The 23,841-nt window shown below is 43.0% G+C and overlaps 2 protein-coding genes across 3 annotated transcripts; one reads left to right on the forward strand and one right to left on the reverse strand.

The window, feature by feature from the left end:
* Positions 1–96: 96 nt before the first annotated feature.
* Positions 97–21,408, reverse strand: LOC309649435 (uncharacterized protein; the record flags this gene model as incomplete). 2 transcript variants are annotated; one of them, XM_082439466.1, is made up of 6 exons in its annotated part: positions 97–4,774; positions 4,820–9,994; positions 10,053–15,337; positions 19,719–19,765; positions 21,072–21,116; positions 21,221–21,408. In XM_082439466.1, 4 exons carry the CDS (start codon positions 21,406–21,408, stop codon positions 15,264–15,266), a joined length of 354 nt encoding a protein of 117 aa, XP_082295592.1. In that variant the 3' UTR covers positions 97–4,774; positions 4,820–9,994; positions 10,053–15,263. The 2 variants fall into 2 exon arrangements, 1 of the variants encoding a protein (XP_082295592.1); XR_014257108.1 differs by lacking the exons at positions 19,719–19,765; positions 21,072–21,116 and having other exon boundaries at positions 97–9,994; positions 10,053–16,380; positions 21,221–21,338.
* Positions 21,405–23,155, forward strand: COX7A1 (cytochrome c oxidase subunit 7A1). Its single transcript, XM_082439465.1, has 4 exons — positions 21,405–21,617; positions 22,332–22,418; positions 22,542–22,626; positions 23,024–23,155. The coding sequence occupies exons 1-4, from the start codon at positions 21,420–21,422 to the stop codon at positions 23,077–23,079; spliced, it is 426 nt and encodes a 141-aa protein (XP_082295591.1). The 5' UTR covers positions 21,405–21,419; the 3' UTR covers positions 23,080–23,155.
* The last annotated feature ends 686 nt before the right edge of the window (positions 23,156–23,841 follow it).

The following is a 23,841-nucleotide window of genomic DNA, read 5'->3' on the forward strand; positions in this document are numbered from 1 at the left end:
AGCCCTCGCACAGAAACGAAGACCCAACACAGCCATAAATAAATAAATAAATAAATTTAAAAAAAAAATAAAAAAAAAAAAATAAAAAAAATAAAATAAAAATAGCAACTATGCATGACTTTATTCTAATATATTTAGAAATCTAGAGAGAATGGATTTTTACAAAAATAATCAAAATTGGTTCAAAAAGATGTGGGATTTCCGAACAATCAATGATTGTGGAAGGACATAAAAAGTCATCAAAGCTCTGTCCCTTTAGAAAAAACAATTTGTTTTGTTTTGTTTTAATTAATTTATTTTTGGCTGCGTTGGGTCTTCATTGCTGTGCGCGGGCTTTCTCTAGTTGCGGCGAGTGGGGGCTACTCTTTGTTGCGGTGCACAGGCTTCTCATTGTGGTGAATTCTCGTTGTGGAGCATGGGCTTTAGGCGCGCAGGCTTCAGTAGTTATGGCACACGGGCTCAGTAGTTGTGGCACACAGGCTTAGTTGCTCCGTGGCATGTGGGATCTTCCCAGACCAGGGCTCAAACCCGTGTCCCCTGCATTGGCAGGTGGATTCTTAACCACTGCGCCACCAGGGAAGTCCCGAGAAAACAGTTTAACGTACAAAAACCTTAAGGAACAGATAATCCCTGAGAGAAGCTTGCCAATTCATCTTCAAGGCTAAAAAATTTATGATAAAAAACTCAACAAGAATAACTCCTGAAAAACAAATTGTAGATAATAATTATCATTTGTGAAGATAAATATAAATAAAATTCCAGCTAATTTAATCCAGTCTATTAAAATTAATTTTAGATGGAATGTCTGGAACTGTACCTATTCTGGATTAAATATGTTTTTAGAATCTTGATGTTGTAACTCCAGGATGTGACAGTGATGGGGAAAAGAGCCTTGATCCAACTGCAGGGACATCCAGATCAGGGCTTGTGAATGACTCTGAGGAATCTTAAAAAACACATCCCCTCAGCCCTTGGGGTAGCCAGTCAGTGTCTGGAGCAGAGGACCCATTGCACCCTGATGCCATCCATCTTCTCAGTCATCGTGAGTGTTCAGTAAAAGTACCTGCATTTTCTGCATGTGCCACTGCCTACAAAAGGTTACAAAGCAATGTGCTTTATGTCATTTTTCTTTAAGTGGCTTAATGATTAGGATGTACAGTTGGAGGGGCTCAAATCTATGACATTAAAAATTATCACTTTGAATAGCTAAAACACAGGCACAGGATAAAAATTTTAAAGTTAAATTTTGTATTCACATAAGTGAACCTCCACATATTACCCTGTTGCCCTTTATGTAGCAATCACTGCTATCAAGTTCTTGCATATACTTCCTGATTTCTCCATTTGCTTAAGTGTAGACATGCACATAACACTCTTTATAAGAATGTTTTACATAAATGGTAGCAAATTTCTATACATTGCTAGTTTTGCTTATCCATACACCTTGGAAGATTGGACCATGTCAATACATATATGGTGGCCTTATTCTTCTTTAACAGCTGCATAGTATTCTCTCATATGTGTGTTTCATAATTTATTTAACCTTATCAATTTAGTTTATTTTTTGCTCTTTCCAACAATCCTGTAATAAATATCCTTGCACATACATTATTTTGTATATGTAATGTATATCTTTAAGATGAATTTCTAAAAGTGGAAATGCTAGATCAAAATAATATACTTTTTTTTTTTACTAGCAAACATCAAAAAAAAATGTATATACTTTCTTTTAAACTTTCTGTCCTCACACTCTTAGAATGTACCCCCAGTGCTCCATGACCAGCTTCAGTAATTATCAGCTCATGGCCAGGCTTCTTTTATCCATATTTCCACCCACTCCCCCACCTCCATGTTATTTTTGAAGTAAATCCCAGATATATCATTTCATCTATAAAAATTTCAATATGTACCTCTGAAATATCTCACAAATTTAGAAAAGATTTTCACGTCTTAAAAAAATTGACAGCACTGCCTTAATAATTAACATTGTATACCTGATAGCCAGTGTTCCAATTTCTAATTGTTTCATGAATGTCAATTTTTTGAAAGTTATCAGGATCCAAATAATGTTCACAAATTGCAGTTGATTGTTGTGTTTCTTAAGTCTCAATCTATCCATTCTCCTTCATCCTCCTCCCCCGGACTCCCCACCCCCACCCCCGGCAACTTACTTTTCAAAGAAACTAGTTTGTTTGCCTTGGAGAGTTTAGTTTCTCAGAGCTTGGTTTTTGCTGGCTCATCCCAATGGGTAGTTAAACCTGCTCCTCTATCCTTGGTATTTCCTATAAATTGGTAGTTGATGTCTAGAGGCATGATCAGATTGAGGTTCCATTTTTGTTGTTGTTAAGACTACTTATAGGTGGTTAATATTGAGAGACATAATATTTAGGTGTCTTTCTTTTTATGATGTTAGCAGCCATTGATGTTCAATTGGTAAATCTATTAATTTATTAGGGATTGCAGAATGATGATATATTATTTTTTCTTCCTTTATTAGCTAGAATATTTTTAAAAAGGGAAACTTCCCTTCAACTACTGTTTGGTTATCCATGTTACAATAAGGAAAGGCAGGGTAGATGCTTCTTTCTTTCTCTTTATTGGTTTTCAAAATAATGAGTTGGTTCCCTAACATTCTGCCATGGTAATCACTGAGTTTAGGGGGGTGTGTATGTGAAGCATATTCAGTATGTTTCAATCTATTTCAGTTGTACTCTCATTGATGCTCAAATTGTTCCATGTGTGGTTTGTGGGATCCTCTTCCATTTGATTCCTGTGTCCTTTTGATATGACCCTGCTAGTCTTTGATCACTTGCCTGCTATCTGCCACAATAGGATGTTCCAGGCTCGTCTTGTTCATTTCCTAGCTCCCACCTTGAAGTAGCCATTTTCCAAGGAATCCTTTTTCCTTTGGGTATTTTGGTACTTTCCAAAATGGTATTTGGAAACTGCAGTCGCTAGGTGTGCTTCATTCTCCTGGTTGGACATTTTTTTTAGGTAAATATACATTTTAGCCCGTTTTATACACATTGCTCAAGTGCCTTCAGGAAGATGGTGCATCTATGCGTCTGCCTACTTTAGAAGAGATCCCAAAGCACCACATTCATCTAACCCTAAGAAAACATTTATTGAAAGTTCACCATTTGATGGGTGAAAAATGGAAAAGTCGCTTTTGTTTTTACTTGCATTCCTTTGATTATGACTAATAGAGATGACCATTTGTTCACATATTTGCTGACCATTGGTATTGCTTTCAGCATGGTGCCTAAAATATAGTAGGTGGTCATAAATATTTGTTAATTGAATAAATTAATTGAATGTTCATATCCTTTATTCATTTAATATTGAAGTAGTCATATTTTTCTTCCTTAAAACATGTTTTTGAGAGGAATAAATGTGTATAAAATTCCTAGTACAATGCCTGAAATTCACCAAGTGTTAGTTCCCTGCCTTGCTGTTTCCCTACATTGTCATTCATGCCTCTGATTTGGCTTATTTTCTACTTTAAGGTAAAGAAATTGAGAGTCAGAGAGATTAAGTAGTTTGCCCAAGGCCTCTTAAGTGGAGAATCCTAATTTCAAGGACAAGGGCAAGATAGGGTAGAGTTTCACATGTACAAATTTCAGAATGTATGACTGAAAAGGAAAAAAAATCAGTGTTTTTTCAGATAATCTATAAACTGCAGTCAGTTCATGGCCCTGACACAGAAAGTGGCAATGCTAGGATCAAAAGGGTGAAAGAGTTTAGTAAGAATGGCGTTTTGGTTTTTTTGTTTGTTTTTGTTTTGTCCTTATAAAAAAGTAAAAATGCTCAAATAGAATACAGAGAATATAGAAAATGAGAGGGAAAAATATTTTTGTGGTACCTTAAACATAAATGTTATCATTTTTGCATATTTCTTTCTAGCTTCTAAGTTTTTAAAATTTCACGCTATGTCTTTATTTTGGAAAACTTCAAATATACACAAAAGTAGAAAGTATAGTACAGTCAACCCTCAATATTCTCATCACCCTGCTATAAAAACTGCCAGCCCATGGCCAGTGGTGTTTGTCTACACTCACATCTACTTCCTCTTTCACTGGATTCTTTTGAAAGTTGAACTCAGATGTTATATGATGACATCTGAAAGTATTTCAGTAATTATCTCTTAAAGAGACTTTTTAAAAATATCAGTTAGGGGGGACTTCCCTGGCGGTCCAGTGGTTAAGACTTCGCCTTCCAATGCAGGGGACGTGGGTTTGATCCCTGGTCAGGGAACTAAGATCCCACATGCTGCAGGGCAACTAAGCCCACACGCTCAAGAGCCCACATGCCGCAACTGCTGAGCCAGTGTGCTCCGGAGCCCACGCACCACAGCTAGAGAGCCTGTGTGCCGCAACTAGAGAGAAGCCTGCCTGCCGCAACGAAACAATCCTACATGCTGCAAATAAGACCTGATGCAGCCAAGTAAATAAATAAAATAAAATATCAGTAAGGGAATTCCCTAGTGGTCCAGTGGTTAAGACTCCGTGCTTTCATTGCCGAGGGTGCAGGTTCAATCCCTGGTTGGGGAACTAAGATCCCACATGCCGTGCGGCGTGGCCAAAAAAAAAAAAAAATTAATTAAAAAAATATATACAGGGACTTCCTTGGTGGCACAGTGGTTAAGAATCCGCCTGCCAATGCAGGGGACACGTGTTCGAGCCCTGGCCCGGGAAGATCCCACATGCCGCGGAGCAACTAAGCCCGTGCGCCACAACTACTGAGCCTGCGCTCTAGAGCCCGTGAGCCACAACTACTGAGCCTGAGAGCCACAACTCCTGAGGCCGCATGCCACAACTACTGAAGCCCGTGCACCTAGAGCCCATGCTCCGCAACAAGAGAAGCCACTGCAATGAGAAGCCTGCGCACCACAACGAAGAGTAGCCCCCGCTCACTGCAACTAGAGAAAGCCCATGCACAGCAACGAAGACCCAACGCAGCCAAAAATAAAATAAAATAAATGTATTTATATATATATATATATATATATATACATACACACACACACACACACACATATCAGTAAGAATTAATAATTCTGGGCCATTAGTAGGGAAGACAATAAAATTTTCTACCAAATCTCCCTGGTTTAAGCTGATTCTCATTGTGATCACAGAGAAAGTTGTTTCATATGTATTAGGAGAATTAGAAACTTAGGAAAATGTTTTCCTAGAAACAACATTCTTTTCCAAAGTTCTCTCTTTTCTTTTCAAAAAGAAAAAAATTTAGGTGCAATTGTGAAATGTGAAGCGTTTTTTAAAATTGTTTGTATTAAACAAAATTGACTGACTTGGTACAACTCTTAACTATAAGATTTCTACATCTTTGATGTGTTGAGAATTGTATCTGTTTCTTTACTCCTAGGAGGCAGTCAGATATTTGTTGAATGACTGAGTTAATAAATTAGGCAAATGATAGAATATTTTTATGGGTAGTGAGAAGATGTAGGTGGGGAACCTTCCCTTTACAAAAAAAGAAAAAAAAATTTTAAAGATATAGATGTGAAATTTCACACTTAGAAGTCACCATGCGGGGGTGGGGGGTGGGAGGAATTGGGAGGTTGGGATTGACATATATACACCATTGATACTATGTATAAAATAAATAACTAATGGGAACCTACTGTATAGCACAGGGAACTCTACTCAGTGCTCTGTGGTGACCTAAATGGGAAGGAAATCCAAAAAAGAGGGGATATATGTATACATATAGCTGATTCATTTTGCTATACAGTAGAAAGTAACACAACATTGTAAAGCAACTATACTCCAATAAAAATTAATTTAAAAAATAAATAAAATTATCATTATTAATCATGAAAAAAGTCACCATGCCTTAAAAAAAAAAAAAAAAGAGGAAGAAGTAACCATGTCTTAAACCCTGGCTGAAGAATTTCACAAATCATTCTGAAGAATTCACATGTTAAACTTTATTTCCAAAATTAAAATATTTCATCTTTATTAGATTCATAAGCAACATTAATGATGGACAAGGTTGCTTTACTACTCCAGCTAGAATCCCTCAGGCACCTCAAGTGTAATATCTAAAGCCAGGTTTATAATTCCACTCCCCCCAACTTACAGCTCCAAAGTCCTCTTTTGCTTCCACATTTCTAATATATCTTCTCTAACGATGTACCCAGTTCTGGTACCTTATCTTCCACATTTGAAATATTAGCTTTAGAATCAGGTCTGGACTCTGTCACTAACTAGATGATGATAACCTAGCCTCCCTAAGCATCCATTTGGGGCTCATAATAGTACCTCATGGAGCTATCATGAAAACTTAAAATGTGAAGAACCTGGCAGAGTTACCAGCACAATAATATGAATAAAATCAGAAAGGAAAGTTTGATGTTACATAAGAACTGAAAGTTACTTAAATAATTGCAGGCATACCTAAACTGAGCCATTCCTAGTCATATAAATAAGTTCTTCTAACTGTCTTTTCTCTCAGCAAATGGCCCCCATTGCCCACCCAGCTACTCAGGGACCATCCTTGTCCTCCCTCTCCCTGGTTATTTTGAAATCTCTTTTGCTTCTACCACTAGGACATTTCTGGAACAGACACACCCCTTTGCTGAGTACCATGAAGAGGTACTTTAGGGTGATAAGCCCTGCAGCCAGAATTCCTGAGTTCAAATTCAAGCATAGCTACTTTACTTGCCAAGTGGCCTTGAACTAGTTTCATAATTTGTATCTAGGCAGTAATTTTCAAGTGAAGATATAAATAATATATGCTTAGAACATGCCAGGAACATAGTAAAGGTTGAGTACATTTACTTTTATTTCAATTCAGTTCAACTATATTTATTGAGCACCTACTATATGCCAGGCACTGTTCTAGGCCCTGGGGATACAGCAGTGAACAACAGAGACAAAAAGCCCCACCTTCATGGAGGTTGTATTCCAACGGGGAGAGAGATCAACAAAATGAGTAGATTTTGTAGTGTGTTGGAAGGTGTTATGCATTGAGGTGAAAAAAGGGCAGGGTAAGGAGATCAGGAATGGAAAGGAGGTTGCAATTAAAGTGATTACTAGTTATTGTCATCACCAAGTATTTAATAATTATTTATTTATATATGTTAATACTTACACATTTCTTATTAATTAATGAACTTGTTACTATTTATAGTTACTAAGTGCTAATTGTTATGTAGTATAATCGGTGATCATTTTTTATCATTGTTACAATTTTTATTATTGTCTTAAGTCAGCCCTCATCGTCCCTTATCTTTCACCAGAAAGCTGGATCTAGGGACTTCCCTGGTTGTCCCGTGGGTAAGACTCGGCACTTCCACTGCAGGGGGCGTGGGATTAATCCTGGTCAGGGAACTATGATCCCACATGCTGCACAGGGCAGCCAAAAAAAAAAAGCTAGGTCTAAAACCAAATATAAGTATGTTACATCAACGGTCTTCGCTCACTTAAGGAATAGAGGCCAAGCTCCCTGACCTAGCTCTAAGCCTCCTCCTCCCACTCAACCTTGGAACTATACCCTGCTTAGCGTACCAGCTCCAGCTCTCAGCCCTCCCTCTGGAACTACCTAAGCCACTTGCAGCTCATCCTTGCAGCACATTATTTCCTGTGATGTAATAACATGAGAAACAGACAAGGTCACTCGGTGACCTCATGTGAAATGAGAGAGAATGATGCTCTGCAACTATACAAATAACATCAAGGTTCAGGGTAAGATTGTTCTTCTAGCTTCCGATACCCAAGGTAGGAACTATTATAGTGCTAATAAACATAAAAGATTACTTTTAGAAAATGAAGGAACATTAGGGTCCCTTTTAGTCACCAAACTTTTCTGAAACGTTATTCAGATGATATGCAGTGTGCAAATGAATCACAACTTTGTAATTGTTTCATCTAACAGAAAAGATCCAGTAGTAGACTTCCTAAGATAGGGTGCCAAGGTCATCAATTTACTTGGTCATCTTCCTACTGCAATAGAAATAAAAGTGGCTCTGGCAGTTTAAAAACATCACTGGCTTAATTGACTCTGCTAAAATAAGAATCTGAAGGAAAAAGCCTGAGGTGGAGGGGAAAGGTACCAGGAAAGACAGGAGATTTTCTCGGGCAGTCCTTCACCTCCATTAGATGCCCAGAGTCCTGATATGGAAGGAAAGATGCTCCAGGCCTTGGCAAGCAAACACATCCATCTTCAGGGAACATGGATGGCCTCTAACTGAGGACAGAACGATTGAAATCCAGAGGGCATCCCCTGGCTCAGGCTCCCTCCTGGGATGGTCAGGGTCTTGAGACACTTTAGCTGGGGAAAGGCAGAGAAGAGGCTCCCAGACTCACCTGACTGTGCCCTCCCCTCAATCTGGGGCATCAGTCCTCACCCTCTGACGTGCATACATCCATCCTGACACCCACACAGTCCTGCAACTCTTTCCGCTTATACCAATTGGGAATCAGCCCCTCCTCCTCTCTCACCCACATTGCCTGGAGAATGTAGTAACAGCCCCATTTTACAAAAGAAGAAACAGACTAGGGTTGTTAAAGCTAAGCAAGCAACAGAACCAGGATCTGAATTCACTTTGGGCTTATTAGCGAGCTCAGTAAGACACCTCAGAAAGACAGTAAGAAAAAGCTACAAAATTAACAGACAATGGGAAAAAAACAAAACTGAACTTACTTAAAGCCAAAACAGTCCTCAAGGCCTTTAACACTATTTAAGCACTTGCCAAGGGCAGTCCCTGTGCCAGGCCTCTCTTTTCAATTACGTTCAACTACAGGGTTACAGACAGCACCATACCAAAGTAACTGGCTGTGAGGCTGAATAATGGCTTCCCAAAGATGACCACATCTTAATCCCCAGAATCTTATATGGCAAAAGGGACTTTGCAGATATGATTAAAGTAATGGGGACATTATCCTGGATTATCCAGGTGAACCCACTGTAAATCACAAGGGTTCTTAAAAGAAAAAGGCAGGAGATTAGAGTATTAGGAGATGTGACAATGAAAGCAAGAGGTTGGAGGGATTCAAGGAAGGAGTCACAAGCCAAGGAATGCAGGAGGGGACTTCCCTGGTGGTCCAGTAGTTAAGACTCCCTGCTTCCATTGCAGGGCGCACAGGTTTGATCCCTGGTCAGGGAACTAAGATCCCGCATGCCATGCAAGGTGTGGCCAAAAAATTTAAACAAACAAAAATTACCAAACTGATTTCCAAAGTGGTTACACCCTCTTGTATCCCCACCAGCAATGTATGAGAGTTTTCGTTGCTTCACATTCTCTCCAATATTTGATATGGCCAGTTCTAAAAAAAAAAAAAAGGAATGCAGGAGGCCGCTAAATGCTAGAAAAAACAAGGAAATAGATTCTTACCTAGAGCCTCCAGAAGGAGCTAGCCCTGCCAATATCTTGACATTTGCCCAGTGAAACTGATTTTGGAATTTTATCTCCAGAACTGTAAGAAAATAAATTTGCATTGTTTTAAGCCACTATGTTTATGGTTACTTGTTACAGCAGCAATAGAAAACTGACACAATGGCCAAAGTTTGAAGGGTATTTGGTTGGACAAATTTTCAGGAAGTTATTTCTTACTAAGTAGTTATATAATTATATTATAAAAATATATTATTATATATTGTATTATTATAAATATAACAGTACACTAATATTATTTAATAATATTTATACAATATTACTATATTATTATTAAAAGATAACAAAATGATACATTGTTTTTGGAATAGCCTTGGGAAGCAAACTTGAAAAATACATCTCAAGAATGCTCACAAATGCTAGTGTAAATTAGCATTTTTCAAAATACAGAATAAGGAAACAAGGAAATTCATTCATTCCATGTTTTCAAAATACAGAATAAGGAAACAAGGAAAAAGCTGAACGAAATTAAATTTTCACTCTCTTTTCAAAATACATAAGTAAAAGTAGAAATCCTGCCTTTAGGAAACATTATCTTGGAAAAGCATCAGAAATGCACACACTATCAGAAATATAAACCTAATTTACAAAATCCTAGCAGGCATTTTGAAATGCACACACTATCAGAAATATAAACCTAATTTACAAAATCCTAGCAGGCATTTTGAACATTAGCTATTACAAAATTGCAAGACAGATAGTTCTTTGGTATATATAGCCTAAGACAAAGTGAGAATCTTGAATGCAAAAAACAGAAGCATCTCATCATGTATAGGGAGGCCTTAGTAAGATAAACAGCTTATTTCTCAACAGAAATCATGAGGACCAGAAGGCAGTGGGATGACATATTCACAGTGCTGAAAGAAAAAAACAAAGAATCTATATCTGACAAAACTATCCTTCAAAAATAAAGGAGAGGACTTCCCTGGTGGTGCAGTGGTTAAGAATCCACCTGCCAGTGCAGGGGACACGGGTTCAAGCCCTGGTCCAGGAAGATCCCACAGGCCTGTGTGCCACAACTACTGTGCCTGTGTTCTAGAGCCTGCGAGCCACAACTACTGAGCCCACGTGCATTAACTACTAAAGCCCACGTGCCCTAGAGCCCATGCGCAGCAACTACTGAGCCTGCATGCTGCAACTACTGAAGCGTGCACACCTAGAGCCCATGCTCTGCAGCAAGCAAAGCCACCGCAATGAAGTCACCCCTGCTCGCCACAACTAGAGAAAGCCCGTGCACAGCAACAAAGATCCAACGCAGCCAAAAAAAGTAAAACATATAAATTAATAAATAAATATTTTTTAAAAATAAAGGAGAAATTAAGATATTCCTGTATAAATAAAAACCAAGAGATCATTGCTAGCAGACCTTCCTACAAAAAACGCAAAAGAAATGCTTCAAGCTGAAATGAAAAAATACTTGACAGTAACTAAAATCCACAGGAAGAAGTAAAGAACACTGGTAAAGATAACTACAAAGATAAATATAAAATGTATTTTTTTGTTTGTAACTCCTCTTTTTTCCTACCTGATTTAAAAGATTACTGCATAGGGCTTCCCTGGTGGCATATTGATTAAGAAGCCACCTGCCAATGCAGGGTACACAGGTTCGAGCCGTGGTCTGGGAAGATCCCACATGCCGTGGAGCAACTAAGCCCGTGTGCCACAACTACTGAGCCTGTGCTCTAGAGTCCGCGAGGCGCAACTACTGAGCCCGTGTGCCACAACTACTGAGCCTGCAAGCCACAACTACTGAGCCCGTGCGCCACAGCTACTGAAGCCCGTGCGCCTGGAGCCCGTGCTCCACAATGAGAAGCCCATGCACCACAACAAAGAGTAGCCCCTGCTCACCGCAACTAGAGAAAGCCCGCACGCAGCAACGAAGACCCAACGCAGCAAAAAAAAAAAAAAGAAAAAAATTTTGGTATATGGTGTGAGGGAGAGTCCAACTTAATTCTTTTGCATGTGGATATCCAGTAGTACCATTTTTTTAAATAAATTTATTTATTTTATTTATTTATTTTTGGCTGCATTGGGTCTTCATTGCTGTGCGTGGGCTTTCTCTAGTTGCAGCAAGCGGAGGCTGCTCTTCGTTGCGATGCCCGGGCTTCTCATTGCAGTGGATTCCCTTGTTGCAGAGCACGGGCTCTAGGCTCGCGGGCTTCAGTAGTTGTGGCACATGGATTCAGCAGTTGTGGCTCACAGGCTCCAGAGCACAGGCTAAGTAGTTGTGGCGCATGGGCTTAGTTGCTCTGCGGCATGTGGGATCTTCCTGGACCAGGGCTCGAACCTGTGTCCCCTGCATTCGCAGGTGTATTCTTAACCACTGCGCCACCAGGGAAGCCCACCATTTTTAAAAATACCATTCTTTCCCCCACTGGATGCTCTTGGCACTGCACTTTACTCTTATCTATCATCTTATTTTTGACCACAAGGTTCACAACTACCCCTGGGTATGAGGAGGAAGGGAAGGAGGGAATGGTGACTACTAATATGCTTTTTGGAAATTTGCAGAAAAGTTCACCCCTTTAGTCAAAGTTCTGAGGTTAATTTCATACTGGCACTTCTGCTTAGTTACGAAGTTAAATTTGAGAGAATTTTATCTGCTGCTAGCAAAACAAATGTTCCACTGAGTTTCAGTTACCAACTTTCAGTGCATTTTTTGAAAGGACATTATCAAATGAGACTTCTAAAAAATCCAACTGTACATGTTATTTGAACTATTAACTGTCCTTAGAATGGATGGTTTTATTATTAGAAGAAAAAGAATGATGAAATGAAGAGATGTGTTCAAGTTCCACTGCTGGATCTGGAGACATAAATAATGGAAATACTGAGAAAAATGTTGATTTAGCAGACTTCTTGGAGCCACATTATAAAAGGAAATACATACAAGACTATATAATGAAGATTACTTTTTTAATGGTTTTATCAAATGTATAAAATTCAATGAAAATGTCATGCCACAATATATTTCTCTATAATTATATTCTTGCAAACAAAATTTTATTTATTATTTATTGATTTGTTTTTGGCTGTGCTGCACAGCATGCAGGATCTTAGTTCCCTGACCAGGGCTCAAACCCAGGCCCCCTGCATTGGGAGCACACAGTCTTAACCACTGGACCAGGAGGGAAGTCCCTATTGCAAAAAGAATTTAATTAAACATACATGGACATACAGCTCACCCACCTGATGATATGTCCAGAGGATGGATGCTTTGATATGCTGCCCAGATCACTGTTTCAGGACCAAGGCACTCAATTCTTCATCTGCTTAGAGCATTGGCTAGCAATGCCTTGCAGCTGAGTTCCTCCTAGTGCATGGTCTCAGCTAAAGAAACGTTTCAATTTATAACTATGTGTAGTGTTGGAGGTTAACTAGACTTATTGTGGTGGTCATTTTGCAATATATACAAATATCAAATCATTATGTTGTACACCTAAACTAATCATTATATGTCAATTATATCTAAATTTTAAAAATTTTTAAAAGAAAAACAAAATAATAAAATAAAGGTTTCCATGTAACATCCCCTTCCCAGAGATAGCATGCATACATCAGAGATATTGTGAGCTTGGTTCCAGAGCACCATAATAAAGTAAATATAGCAATAAAGTGAGTCACACCAGTTTTTGGTTTCCCAGTGCATATGAAAGTTATGTTTAGGGACTTCCCTGGTGAAGCAGTGGTTAAGACTCCGCACTCCCAATGCAGGGGGCCCGGGTTCGATCCCTGGTCAGGGAACTAGATCCCACATGCATGACACAACTAAGAGTTCACATGCCATAACTAAGGAGCTTGCCTGCTGCAACTAAGACTGGCATGACCAAATAAATAAATATTAAAAAAAGAAAGTTATGTTTACACTATACTGTAATTTATTAAGTGTGCGAGAGCATTATATCTTTTTTTTAAGTACATACCTTAATTTAAAGATACGTTATTGCTAAAAAATGCTAACCTTCATCTGACAACACAGGGTTGCCACAAACCTTTACTTAGTAAAAACCACAATATCTGCAAAGCACAATAAAGTGAAACGCAATAAAACGAGGTATGCCTGTATCCAATTACTAGTTGATGCTGGGGATTCCAGCCCCATTGCCCCAATTTGGAAAACTCTCAGAGGCCATCCAAGTTCCACAGCTCCCCAAGGTCTGATATAGAGCACCCAAGGAAGAGGCCCTCCTGGGGCTGAGATCCAGACCTTGTTGGAGAGGGCATGGCTATGGCTAACCAAAGAGAAGTGCTAGTGGATCTTGCTGGAAATTTGCCCTTTGGAACTTGCTGGAAATCCACTCTAGTGTGTTCAAGGGGAAGTGTCTCGCCCGAGGCACTCTACTATAAAACCACCCAAGGGAGGTACTAAAGAAAGCTGCAGGCCACTAGGTGCTGCTTGGCTGCTATGCGCTGTAGTGCAGGCCCTGGTTCTGGAGAAGCTGAGAACGCTGTAGGAACCTGGTGCTGGAGAAACTGCCCACACTGCAGGAGCTGGGCACTGGGAAAGCCAAGCACATTGCCAGGAGGCTGGCAATCGAGCACACCAGAACCAGGATGCAGAACCCTTTTTCATTCTGCAATCTCTCTCCATCGACCTCTACTGACGAAGCTTATCATGATGCCAGCTGGCAAAGGAAAAACATTTGTTTAATGGGTCCATATTTGTTTTCACAAAGCAGACAAAAGGGCAAATTTAGGAATATTACTCAGCCATAAAAAGAAACGAAATTGAGTTATTTGTAGTGAGGTGGATGGACCTAGAGTCTGTCATACAGAGTGAAGTAAGTCAGAAAGTGAAAAATAAATACCGTATGCTAACCCATATATATGGAATCTAAGAAAAAAAAAAAAATGGTCATGAAGAACCTAGGGGCAAGACGGGAATAAAGACGCAGACCTACTAGAGAATGGACTTGAGCATACGGGGAGGGGGAAGGGTAAGCTGGGACAAAGTGAGAGAGTGGCATGGACATATATACACTACCAAACGTAAAATAGATAGCTAGTGGGAAGCAGCCACATAGCACAGGGAGATCAGCTCGGTGCTTTGTGACCACCTAGAGGGGTGGGATAGGGAGGGTGGGAGGGAGACGCAAGAGGGAGGGGATATGGGGATATATGTATACGTATAGCTGATTCACTTTGTTATAAAGCAGAAACTAACACACCATTGTAAAGCAATTATACTCCAATAAAGATGTTAAAAAAAAAGGGCAAATTTAGAGCTAAAGGGCAATAAATCAATAATCAACACAACCTACCCCTTTGACTAATTAGCATCCATATGCACCCTCTACACAGGTGTGAACCCCTATACAACAGCAAAAACAAGAAAAACTTTATCGTTGTATCTAACAAGATACAGCTGTCCTCCTTACAGATGAAGAAATTCTCACCCTTTCCCCCAAATGAGGAGATGCACAGACCCAAGAGTCATTGTATCCATCACTGGCTATATTACTACTCAAATTCAGTCACTCTGACTAAATACTAGTTTAAGGCCAAATTGTAAATTAACTTCCAACAACTTGCATATAAAATAAAAATGGATGAAGGAAAGAGAAGAAGAAAACAGTTAGCATATACAAATAAACACATAATAGGCAAACAGGAAATATGCAAAGTCACTACAATCCTCATTTTTGTAACTGGTCACCAGGTCATAATTGGTATCTTCCTTCTTCCACAGCCCATTCTGCATTTCCACCACCCTCAGCCAGAACCTCAGCTGGGTTCTTCACCTGGTGGGGTAATCTGTTTTGATTGCATTGTTAAAGAAGGGTTCTTTTACCTTAGCATTATTTTTATTGTACTTACATTTGGTGTGGTACGGTATCAGTCAAAAAACTTATTCTGGGAATTCCCTGGTGGGCCAGTGGTTAGGACTCGGCACTTTCACTGCTGAGGGCCCGGGTTCAAACACTAGTTGGGGAACAAAGATCCCACAAGCCATGTGGCAGGGCCAAAATAAAAAAAATCAGGAAAAATCTTATTTTGGGATATGGTGTGTACAATTTTTCCATAATAAATCAACTGATAAGTTAGAACTCTACCTCTCAGTAATAAGGCTATATATCCCATCAAACCTACACTGTTGTGATATACTAAGAAGCAATTTTTTTTTTTTTAATTTATTTTTGGCTGATTTGGGTCTTTGTTGCTGCGCGTGGGCTCTCTCTAGTTGCGGCCAGCAGGGGCTACTCTTCCTTGCGGTGCGCGGACTTCTCATTGTGTTGGCTTCTCTTGTTGCAGAGCACAGGCTCTAGGCGTGCGGGCTTCAGTAGTTGAGGTTCATGGGCTCTAGAGTGCAGGCTCAGTAGTTGTGGCGCACAGGCTTATTTGCTCCACGGCATGTGGGATCTTCCCGGACCAGGGCTCGAACCTGTGTCCCCTTCACTGGCAGGCGGATTCTTTTTTTTTTTTTTTTTAATTTATTTATTTATGGCTGTGTTGGGTCCTCGTTTCTGTGCGAGGGCTTTCTCCAGTTGCGGCAAGTGGGGGCCACTCTTCATCGCGGTGCGCGGGCCTCTCACTATCGCGGCCTCTCCTGTTGCGGAGCACAGGCTCCAGACGCGCAGGCTCAGCAATTGTGGCTCACGGACCTAGTTGCTCCGCGGCATGTGGGATCTTCCCGGACCAGGGCTCGAACCCGTGTCCCCTGCATTGGCAGGCAGATTCTCAACCACTGCGCCACCAGGGAAGCCCTGGCAGGCGGATTCTTAACCGCTGCGCCACCAGGGAAGCCCAGAAGCAATTCTTTTTAGGCCTTCAAATCTGGCATAGATTTGATAGTCTATTTCCTTAGAGTACTAATACTCCAAACTGCACAATACTTTTCATTTATGTGACATATCAAGATAATTTTATGAGGGAATTCCCTGGCGGTCCAGTGGTTAGGACTTTATGCTTTCACTGCTGAAGGTGCAGGTTCAATCCTTGGTCGGGGGGGAACAAGATCCTGCAAGCTGCATGGCATGGCCAAAAAAAAAAAAAAAAAAAGATAATTTTATGAAAGTTTAGTTTTATTTACTTATTTATTTTTAAATTTATTTATTTATTTATTTTTGGCTGCATTGGGTCTTCATTGCTGTGCGCGGGCTTTCTCTAGTTGCGTCGAGTGCGGGCTTCTCATTGTGGTGGCTTCTCTTGTTGCAGAGCACAGGCTCAGTAGTTGTGGCTCACAGGCTCTAGAGTGCAGGCTCAGTAGCTGTGTTGCAGGGGCTTTGTTGCTCCGTGGTATGTGGGATCTTCCCCGACCAGGGCTCGAACCTGTGTCCCCTGCACTGGCAGGCACATTCTTAACCACTGCTTTACCAGGGAAGTCCCAGTTTAGTTTTATTTAAATTTAACTTTATACTCACAGGATTGAACATACTAACAGGATTATTAAAATGCATTGTTAATCAGTACACATTAAACTGAAAAATTTGTAAAGGAAGTACAAGCAATGGAGCTGCAAGTATGACCAGAAAACATAGTGGAGCTATTAAATTGTTGGAAGAATTATAGGAATAATATCTTATATAACAAAGCTTTGGCACCCAAAGAGATTCTTCTGAATCTTATTAGATGCATTTAAAAATGCAGCAAGAATTGTTAAAATGAAGCTCATCAAAGAGCTGAATTAATGAAATAATATATTTTGTTCAAACACTGGAGCTATGATACTGAAATTTGTTGATTGGCTGGCATCAAGGTGAAGTTCTAGACATCGTCAGTCTTCTGGTTTCAACCGGTCTGGGGTCTAAGTGCTTGAGGTCAGCAGTTTCCATCTGGTGGGAGTCTGGTTCCTTACAGGAACAACTTAGGAATGTGTGTCAGACCTTTATGTCTTTCAGGGAACTGGGAGTTCAGTGACTCTGCTACATGGTTTATAGTCTAAATTGTTACCAGTTTCCCAGCCCAACAGCTATTTCTTATTTCTACATCTTCATATTTCCTAATCATTTTTAACCCTTGAGTCAGCCTTTTGGGACTTTAGGAGGACTGGGAGACTAAAGCAAAAGCCTTTTACTTAAAAAATCAGGGACACAGGGGCTTGTATATGGTTTTAAGCTCCATATCGCCCCTAAGCAATTAACATTAATTCCTTCATATAATAAAATTTTCAGGCAGTGTTCACATTTCCCCATTGGGTCATATTATTTTTATATTTTTTGTTTGTTGAAAACATATACACATTGCTTGTTCAAATCAGGATCAATAAGTATTACTGAATGAATCTGCTGATTTCAGGAACAAATTATCCTTTTATGACTGGGGGAGGCTGAGTATATTTTTGTGGTTTTGTTGTTGTATTTGGAGGGTTTATTTATTTATTTTATATGCATAAAGTTTCCCTGTAAGGATACACAAGAAACAACACAGAATGGTTCCCCTGGAGAGGAACGCAGAGAGTCCTCAGAGGGAAGAAGACTTTTCTTCCTATTCACACTTACGAATTTTAAACCATCTTGAACTCATGATCTATTCAGCAACTGGGTGGATAAAAGTAAAAAGTTTTTAAAAAGCAAGTCCTAAAACATCATCAAAAGGGATTGGAGTGTGGGAAGGTAGCGGTGGGAGGAGCGTTTTTCCAGACCTGCCACAAGATGGCAGCAGAGAGATACCAAAGCTTGGTTCTGGACTCTGGAAGGCTGCTTGGCTGGAATCAGTCTCTCTCTCCACTCATGACAGGTAAATGCTGGTGGGTTCCTGCCCACCTCTATCCTGAGCTGTGAGACTGTAGCTGAGCTAAAACACCCTCAGATTCCTGACCAACAGAAACTGTGAAATAATGTTTATTGTTGTTTTAAGCTGCTACATTTGTCACTTGGCATTTATATACTAGAACTCATACCATTCCACCAAAAAATATTTGAGTATGTATTTCTAAAATGTAGAGACTCATTTTTAAAAAACACAACCACAACAGCTATAAAATTTTAAATTATTTACCATAATAAAATATCCAAGCAGTCTAGTTAATGACACATGCCAAAGTATTTGAAGTAAGAGTACTGATATCTGCAATTTACATTGACATGGATCAAAAAATGATATGGGGGACTTCCCTGGCAGTCCAGTGTTTAAGACTCCGTGCTTCCACTGCAGGGGGCGTGGGTTGCACCCCTGGTCGGGGAACTAAGATTTTACGTGCCGGGCAGCACAACCAAAAAAATAAAAGATGTGGCTTGATGGATTGATAGAGGCATAGATGGCTAGTTACGTGATAAAACAAATGTAGCAAAATATTTATTATAGAATCTAGGTGGTGGCGATATGAATGTTTACTAGAAGATTCCTTCACCCTTTCTGTATCTTTGAAATTTTTCATAAAATGTTGAGGGAAAAGTCAATCATTGTCCAAATTTCCAATTGTCTCAAAAATGTTTTTTTGGTTTTTTTACTGTTTTTTCATATCAAGATCCAAATAAAGTCCACATGCTGAGACTGGTTGGTATATAAGTTGTGTGTTCTTTAAACCACAGAATTTTGGTGCCTTTTTGTTATAGCAATAAGTGTTCATGCTAACACAGGGTAGCAGAGCTTACATCCCCCAGCTGGTTCTTTATCCTGAAATTGAGCCCTTTTGTCCTGCAAGTTGATGAACCCATTCCTAAAGGAGACCTGAGTGATGGCAGCAGCAGCTTCTTGCCTAGGGCTTCCTGACCAAGGTCAGTGCTACAGGGTGTGTTCTGGACTCTATCCCTGCAGGGGCAGCATCAGAGAACAGCTTTCCTAGGTCAGTTTTCCTAGGTCCTGAGACTCATTCCTACAGGACTAGCTTAAAAGCAAGGCATATGTCCAGTGCAGTTGCACAGAGCCCCACACTCATAAGTGTGGTAGGTTTTTGTTCGTTTGTTTTTTGGCCGAGAGGCTTGCAGTATCTTACTTCCCCAACCAGGAGTCAAACCCGAGTCCTCAGCAGGGAAAGCGCAGAGTCCTAACCACTGGACCTCCAGGGGATTCCCCTCAGAAGCGTGAGGTTTAATGCTCTGTGGCTGCCGTCTTGTAATTCTTCACGTTATCTTTGAATTTGTGTTTTATAAGTGAAGTCTGCTGGGACGATGGAGCAGGCACCAGGGGCTTGGAGCCTGACCCGTATGCATCCTCTCCTCCCACCACTCTCCACCTCCCTGAGACAGGCTCTTAGCTGCCTATTCTTCTGCCTCCTGGGGCCCTGGGCGTAGGGAGAGTCAAGGTCCACCACACACATCCCATGGCCTCTGAGGGCAGGGCAGAGTGGCAGCTACCGCCTCCTCAGTTGGCACTCCATGGCACATTTAGCGGGTGACCCGGCAGGGGCGAGGGTCCTGCCCACCTTTGATCCAGGTTCCTGGCTCTTCTTGGAAGGGAAGTTGCATCACCCTGTAGGGAGCAAGACCGTGGGAAGGAGAGATGCCTTGTTTGACTTCTCCACCTCTGGCCAGGGCACGAGTTGGTCCAGTGGCTGGTGGGGAGAGGAGGAGAACCCAGCAGCCAGCAGTCGTGTGTGTACGCACACACAAATTTGCAAGGCAGGTCCCCCAGGTGACTGTGAGAGTTTGTACTCACCCCAGGGTATCCCTTACTCTAGGGAGCATGATATTGAATAGCAAATTAAAAACACCATGACAGGTTAAGCGCAATCATGGAAGAAAGAAAAAAAGCTTTATATTTTAGTATTTTTAACAGCAATTTTTTTTTCCCTGCTGTTTGAACGAGAGATCCCACGTTTTCATTTTGCACAAGGCCCCATAAATTAGGTAGCAGCCCTGCTTAGAAGGCACTCCTTCAGCCTTTCCAAACTTTCTGGTATCCAATTCTCAGAGCAGTTTCTGTTTTCTTCCCTGAATACTGATCCTACATGACTGCAGATAACAGGGGACAGCTGGGTGAGTGAGCACATGTGCGGCCACTTCCTGGGGATGCCCAGAAATATCTAGATGACTAGAATCTAGGAGAAGCACTGAGGTCCTTCTTTGTTAAGTGGGTGGGAACGACCAAGTTAGAGAACATTTGGGTTATACTGTATTTCCTTCAACGAATATTTATCAAATCTACCCATGCGGGACTTCCCTGGTGGCACAGTGGTTAAGAACCTGCCTGCCAACGCAGGGGACACGGGTTCGAGCCCTGGTCCAAGAAGATCCCACGTGCCGCAGAGCAACTAGGCCCGTGCACCACAACTACTGAGCCCACGTGCCTAGAGCCCGTGCTCCGCAACAAGAGAAGCCACCGCAATGAGAAGCCCACGCACCGCAACAAAGCGTAGCCTCCCTCTCCGCAACTAGAGAAAGCCCCCGCGCAGCAACAAAGACCCAACGCAGACAAAAAAGAAAATCCACCCATGCGCCAGGTGCTGGGGATGCAGTGGTGTCTAAAGTCAACAGACAGATAAATAGAGCAACTACACCGTTTTCCAGGGTGAAGAACTGAGTGCGGAGGTGGGGGTAAGATATGAATGAAGAAGCAAAGATGGTGGCTATGAGGCGGAGTCATTTTGTGTGCATGCTTAACTTATGCAGAGTCAGCTACATGGATTCACAATAAACCAAGAGAGATAATGAAAAATAACTATTTAAACAAGGAAATTTATCCTGCCTTTCATTCCACTCAGTGCGGAAGCAGCATATGCCCCCGTGAGTATGAGATACGGGCGTAATCTACTACTTCCGTGGTTCCCATCACTCACCTGGATGAGGTGTGAGTTGAGTGCATTTTCCATACTACATGGTCCCTAAACCCAAAATGAACATTGACGTTTAGCCAAAGCCACAGCAATCTGTTTCAACATGGGAGGGAAAAGGACTGCACTTGACATAATGAAAGATGGTATCTTACCTTCCTTTACTCGCTCTCCAACGTCTGTCGGATAGGGAGAGATCCGAGGGACCCGACGGAGGACTTGCACTTGCCCCAGGCCGATATCTCCGCAGAAACAACCCAAAAATGAATTCTCTGGAACCGCTTTCCTCTCCACGCGGACCAACAGAATTCCGAGTTGAGTAACAGATGGGTGCTCCAACCATTTGGCGCTGGGATGCGGGGATGGGGTTGCAGCGTCTTCTCCGCCCACCTATTGGACGAATCGGAAAGCGGCCGCCGGGACCTCGCTGTCCCGGGGCGCGCCGAGGGCGTGGCCTGGGACTCCCCCGGAGGGGAGGGCACCGTCTGTCCTTGGGCGGAGAGGGGAGGTGACTCCGGCCGAAGAGGAGGACGCAGGATGAGGGCCCTGCGGGTGAGGGCCCCCACGGGTCGGGCTGGGTCCCCCAACCCGGAAGCCCTCGCCCCTATACGAGACTCCCCAAACATGCCGGGATCTGGGGACTTGGAACGTGAGCCCCCTTCAGGACTCGGGACTCCCTCCTAATAAGCCTGGGGCCCCCTCCCCCCACCTCCCAGTCCAAGAGCTTCTGAGACAGCCGGGGACCCGTTACCATGGCCCAAAGCCCCGAGTTTGAACTTCCCTTCATCCAGGGCTCCCGTTATACCTCGGGACTTAGGCACCGGGAACGTAACACCCCTTCCCCGCCCCCGAAGATCTCGAGCAGCCGGGAAATCCCCCAGGCACTCCAGATCCAGTCCTGACGTTCCCGGCACCTGAGCTCCTCCCATTAATCCAGGAAACTGCAAAAAACCTCTCCGGTGCTTGGACCCGCAGAACATGAGTCTCCCTTCTGGGTCCAATCCTCTTCCAATAGTACCCTCTAGACAGCCTGATAGCCTCCAAGCCAGACCCTCTAGGCACGAGTCCCCTTCTTCTGGGCCTTTCTTGACAGGACACCCTCCCCCACTCTTGCTGCCAGTTCGGATCTTGCCTTTGAGACGCTCCCAAGGGACAGGACCGTCCCCGAGTCAGAGCCTCGGAAAGTCCGACACCCTCTCCCCAGCGGGACCTCCTCCGGGACACCCCTCCAGGCGCCTCCAATACCCAGCCATCCCCTCTCCACAGGTCTCCCAGGCACTGGTACGCTCCTTTAGCTCAACCGCCCGGAACCGCTTCGAGAACCGAGTGGCTGAGAAACAAAAACTCTTCCAGGTAGGCGGGGCGGGGGGAGGACCCGGGGCCGCCTGCTTGGTCCTGAAGAGGAGTTGGGCAGGCAGGAGCTTAAGGTCTACCGAGTAGGCAGCGCCTTTCCAATCGTTTACCCCCAACATCCAGGCGGACAATGACCTCCCGGTGCACTTGAAGGGCGGCCTAACCGACAACATCCTGTATCGAGTGACTATGGCTCTGTGTCTGGGAGGTGAGTGCAGGGCCCGACTGGGCCTGAACTGCGGGAGGAGGCGGGACTCGAGATGGAGTGGGGAAGGGGCTGGTTCCAGCGCTGGGGTTTTGGGAGGGGATTGGGTTCTGAGCTGGTGTGGGACGGTATGGGGCTCTGGGCTGGCAAATAGGGAGGAAGCACCCTAGGGCTTGGGCTTCTGTCCCAGGAGGGCGGCTGGGCTAGTGATGGGTCTGGGGAGAAAGCCCAAAGCCTGGTCTGGATCAAGGTCCAGCATTTCCCCAGTTGAAGTGCAGTTTGGGAAGGAAGCTGGAGCCTGAAGTAGGGCTGAGATCCAGGATGGTGACTGGGGAATCTGCAGGGGGCTCAGGGAGGGAATTAGGGTCTCATTCTGTATCCCCCCGCACTCCCTCCCTAGGCACTGTCTACAGCCTGTACTTCCTTGGCTGGGCCTCCTTCCCTCACAAGAAGTGAAACCAAGAAGTCTGCAGGACCTGAACAAGCATCAATAAATGTGCTGGCTTCCTGGGGAAGCCAGCCCGGCTCTGTCCTCCGTGTGTGTACCTCCCAGCCTTCCACCAGCAAGTGATCTCTGCCCTGTGGACAGACCATTGCCCCAGCCCTGAGTCTCCGACGCTAGACCAGGGCTGTCCCTAGGATATCGCTGCCTCTCAGCCCTCCCAGAAGGGCTGGGAGCCCCACACAGCACCCCTGGGCTGCCCCTCAGGGCCTGGGGACCTGGAATGGGACAGGGGCTTTGTATCCTGGGATGGCAGCCCCTCTCCCTGCAGAGGCCGGAGGGTGGGAAGGAAGATGCTGAGCATAATGTATGACACACAGAGGCAGAGGCAAGTGAGGACAGACTCACTCAAGCACAGAAGCTGAGAGGGGCAAACATGGCCTTGGGGGACAGAGCCAGGGGTAGCACTGAGACTTCCCACCAGCGTGGCTCTTGGAGCAGAAGCAGAGATGGTCCAGGCTTCTAGTCTTGGCCTCCGCAGGCTCTGTGAGAGATCTCAGCAAGAATGAGGCTACAGGGACTTCCCTGGCGGTCCAGTGGTTAAGACTCCGCACTTCCAATGCAGGGGGCGCAGGTTCAATCCTGGGTCAGGGAACTAAGATCCCACATGCAGCGGGGCCAAAAAAAGACCCAAAAAGAATGAGGCTACAGCTCAACTGGGATCGAGAATTTGAAAAAAGACCAGGACTAGAAGACAGGCGGAGGCAGACTCCCTC

Source organism: Balaenoptera physalus (assembly GCF_965194825.1).
Source record: "Balaenoptera physalus genome assembly, chromosome: 19".
Lineage (NCBI taxonomy): Eukaryota > Metazoa > Chordata > Mammalia > Artiodactyla > Balaenopteridae > Balaenoptera > Balaenoptera physalus.

What these genes read in the sequence shown, in the direction of transcription:
- COX7A1 (XM_082439465.1), top strand. Translation starts at nt 21,420, where the DNA reads ATGCGGGGATGGGGTTGCAGCGTCTTCTCCGCCCACCTATTGGACGAA. An exon ending in AGAAACAAAAACTCTTCCAG is followed by an intron (nt 22,419 to 22,541) that starts GTAGGCGGGGCG and finishes CCCAACATCCAG; the next exon opens with GCGGACAATGACCTCCCGGT. An exon ending in TATGGCTCTGTGTCTGGGAG is followed by an intron (nt 22,627 to 23,023) that starts GTGAGTGCAGGG and finishes CTCCCTCCCTAG; the next exon opens with GCACTGTCTACAGCCTGTAC.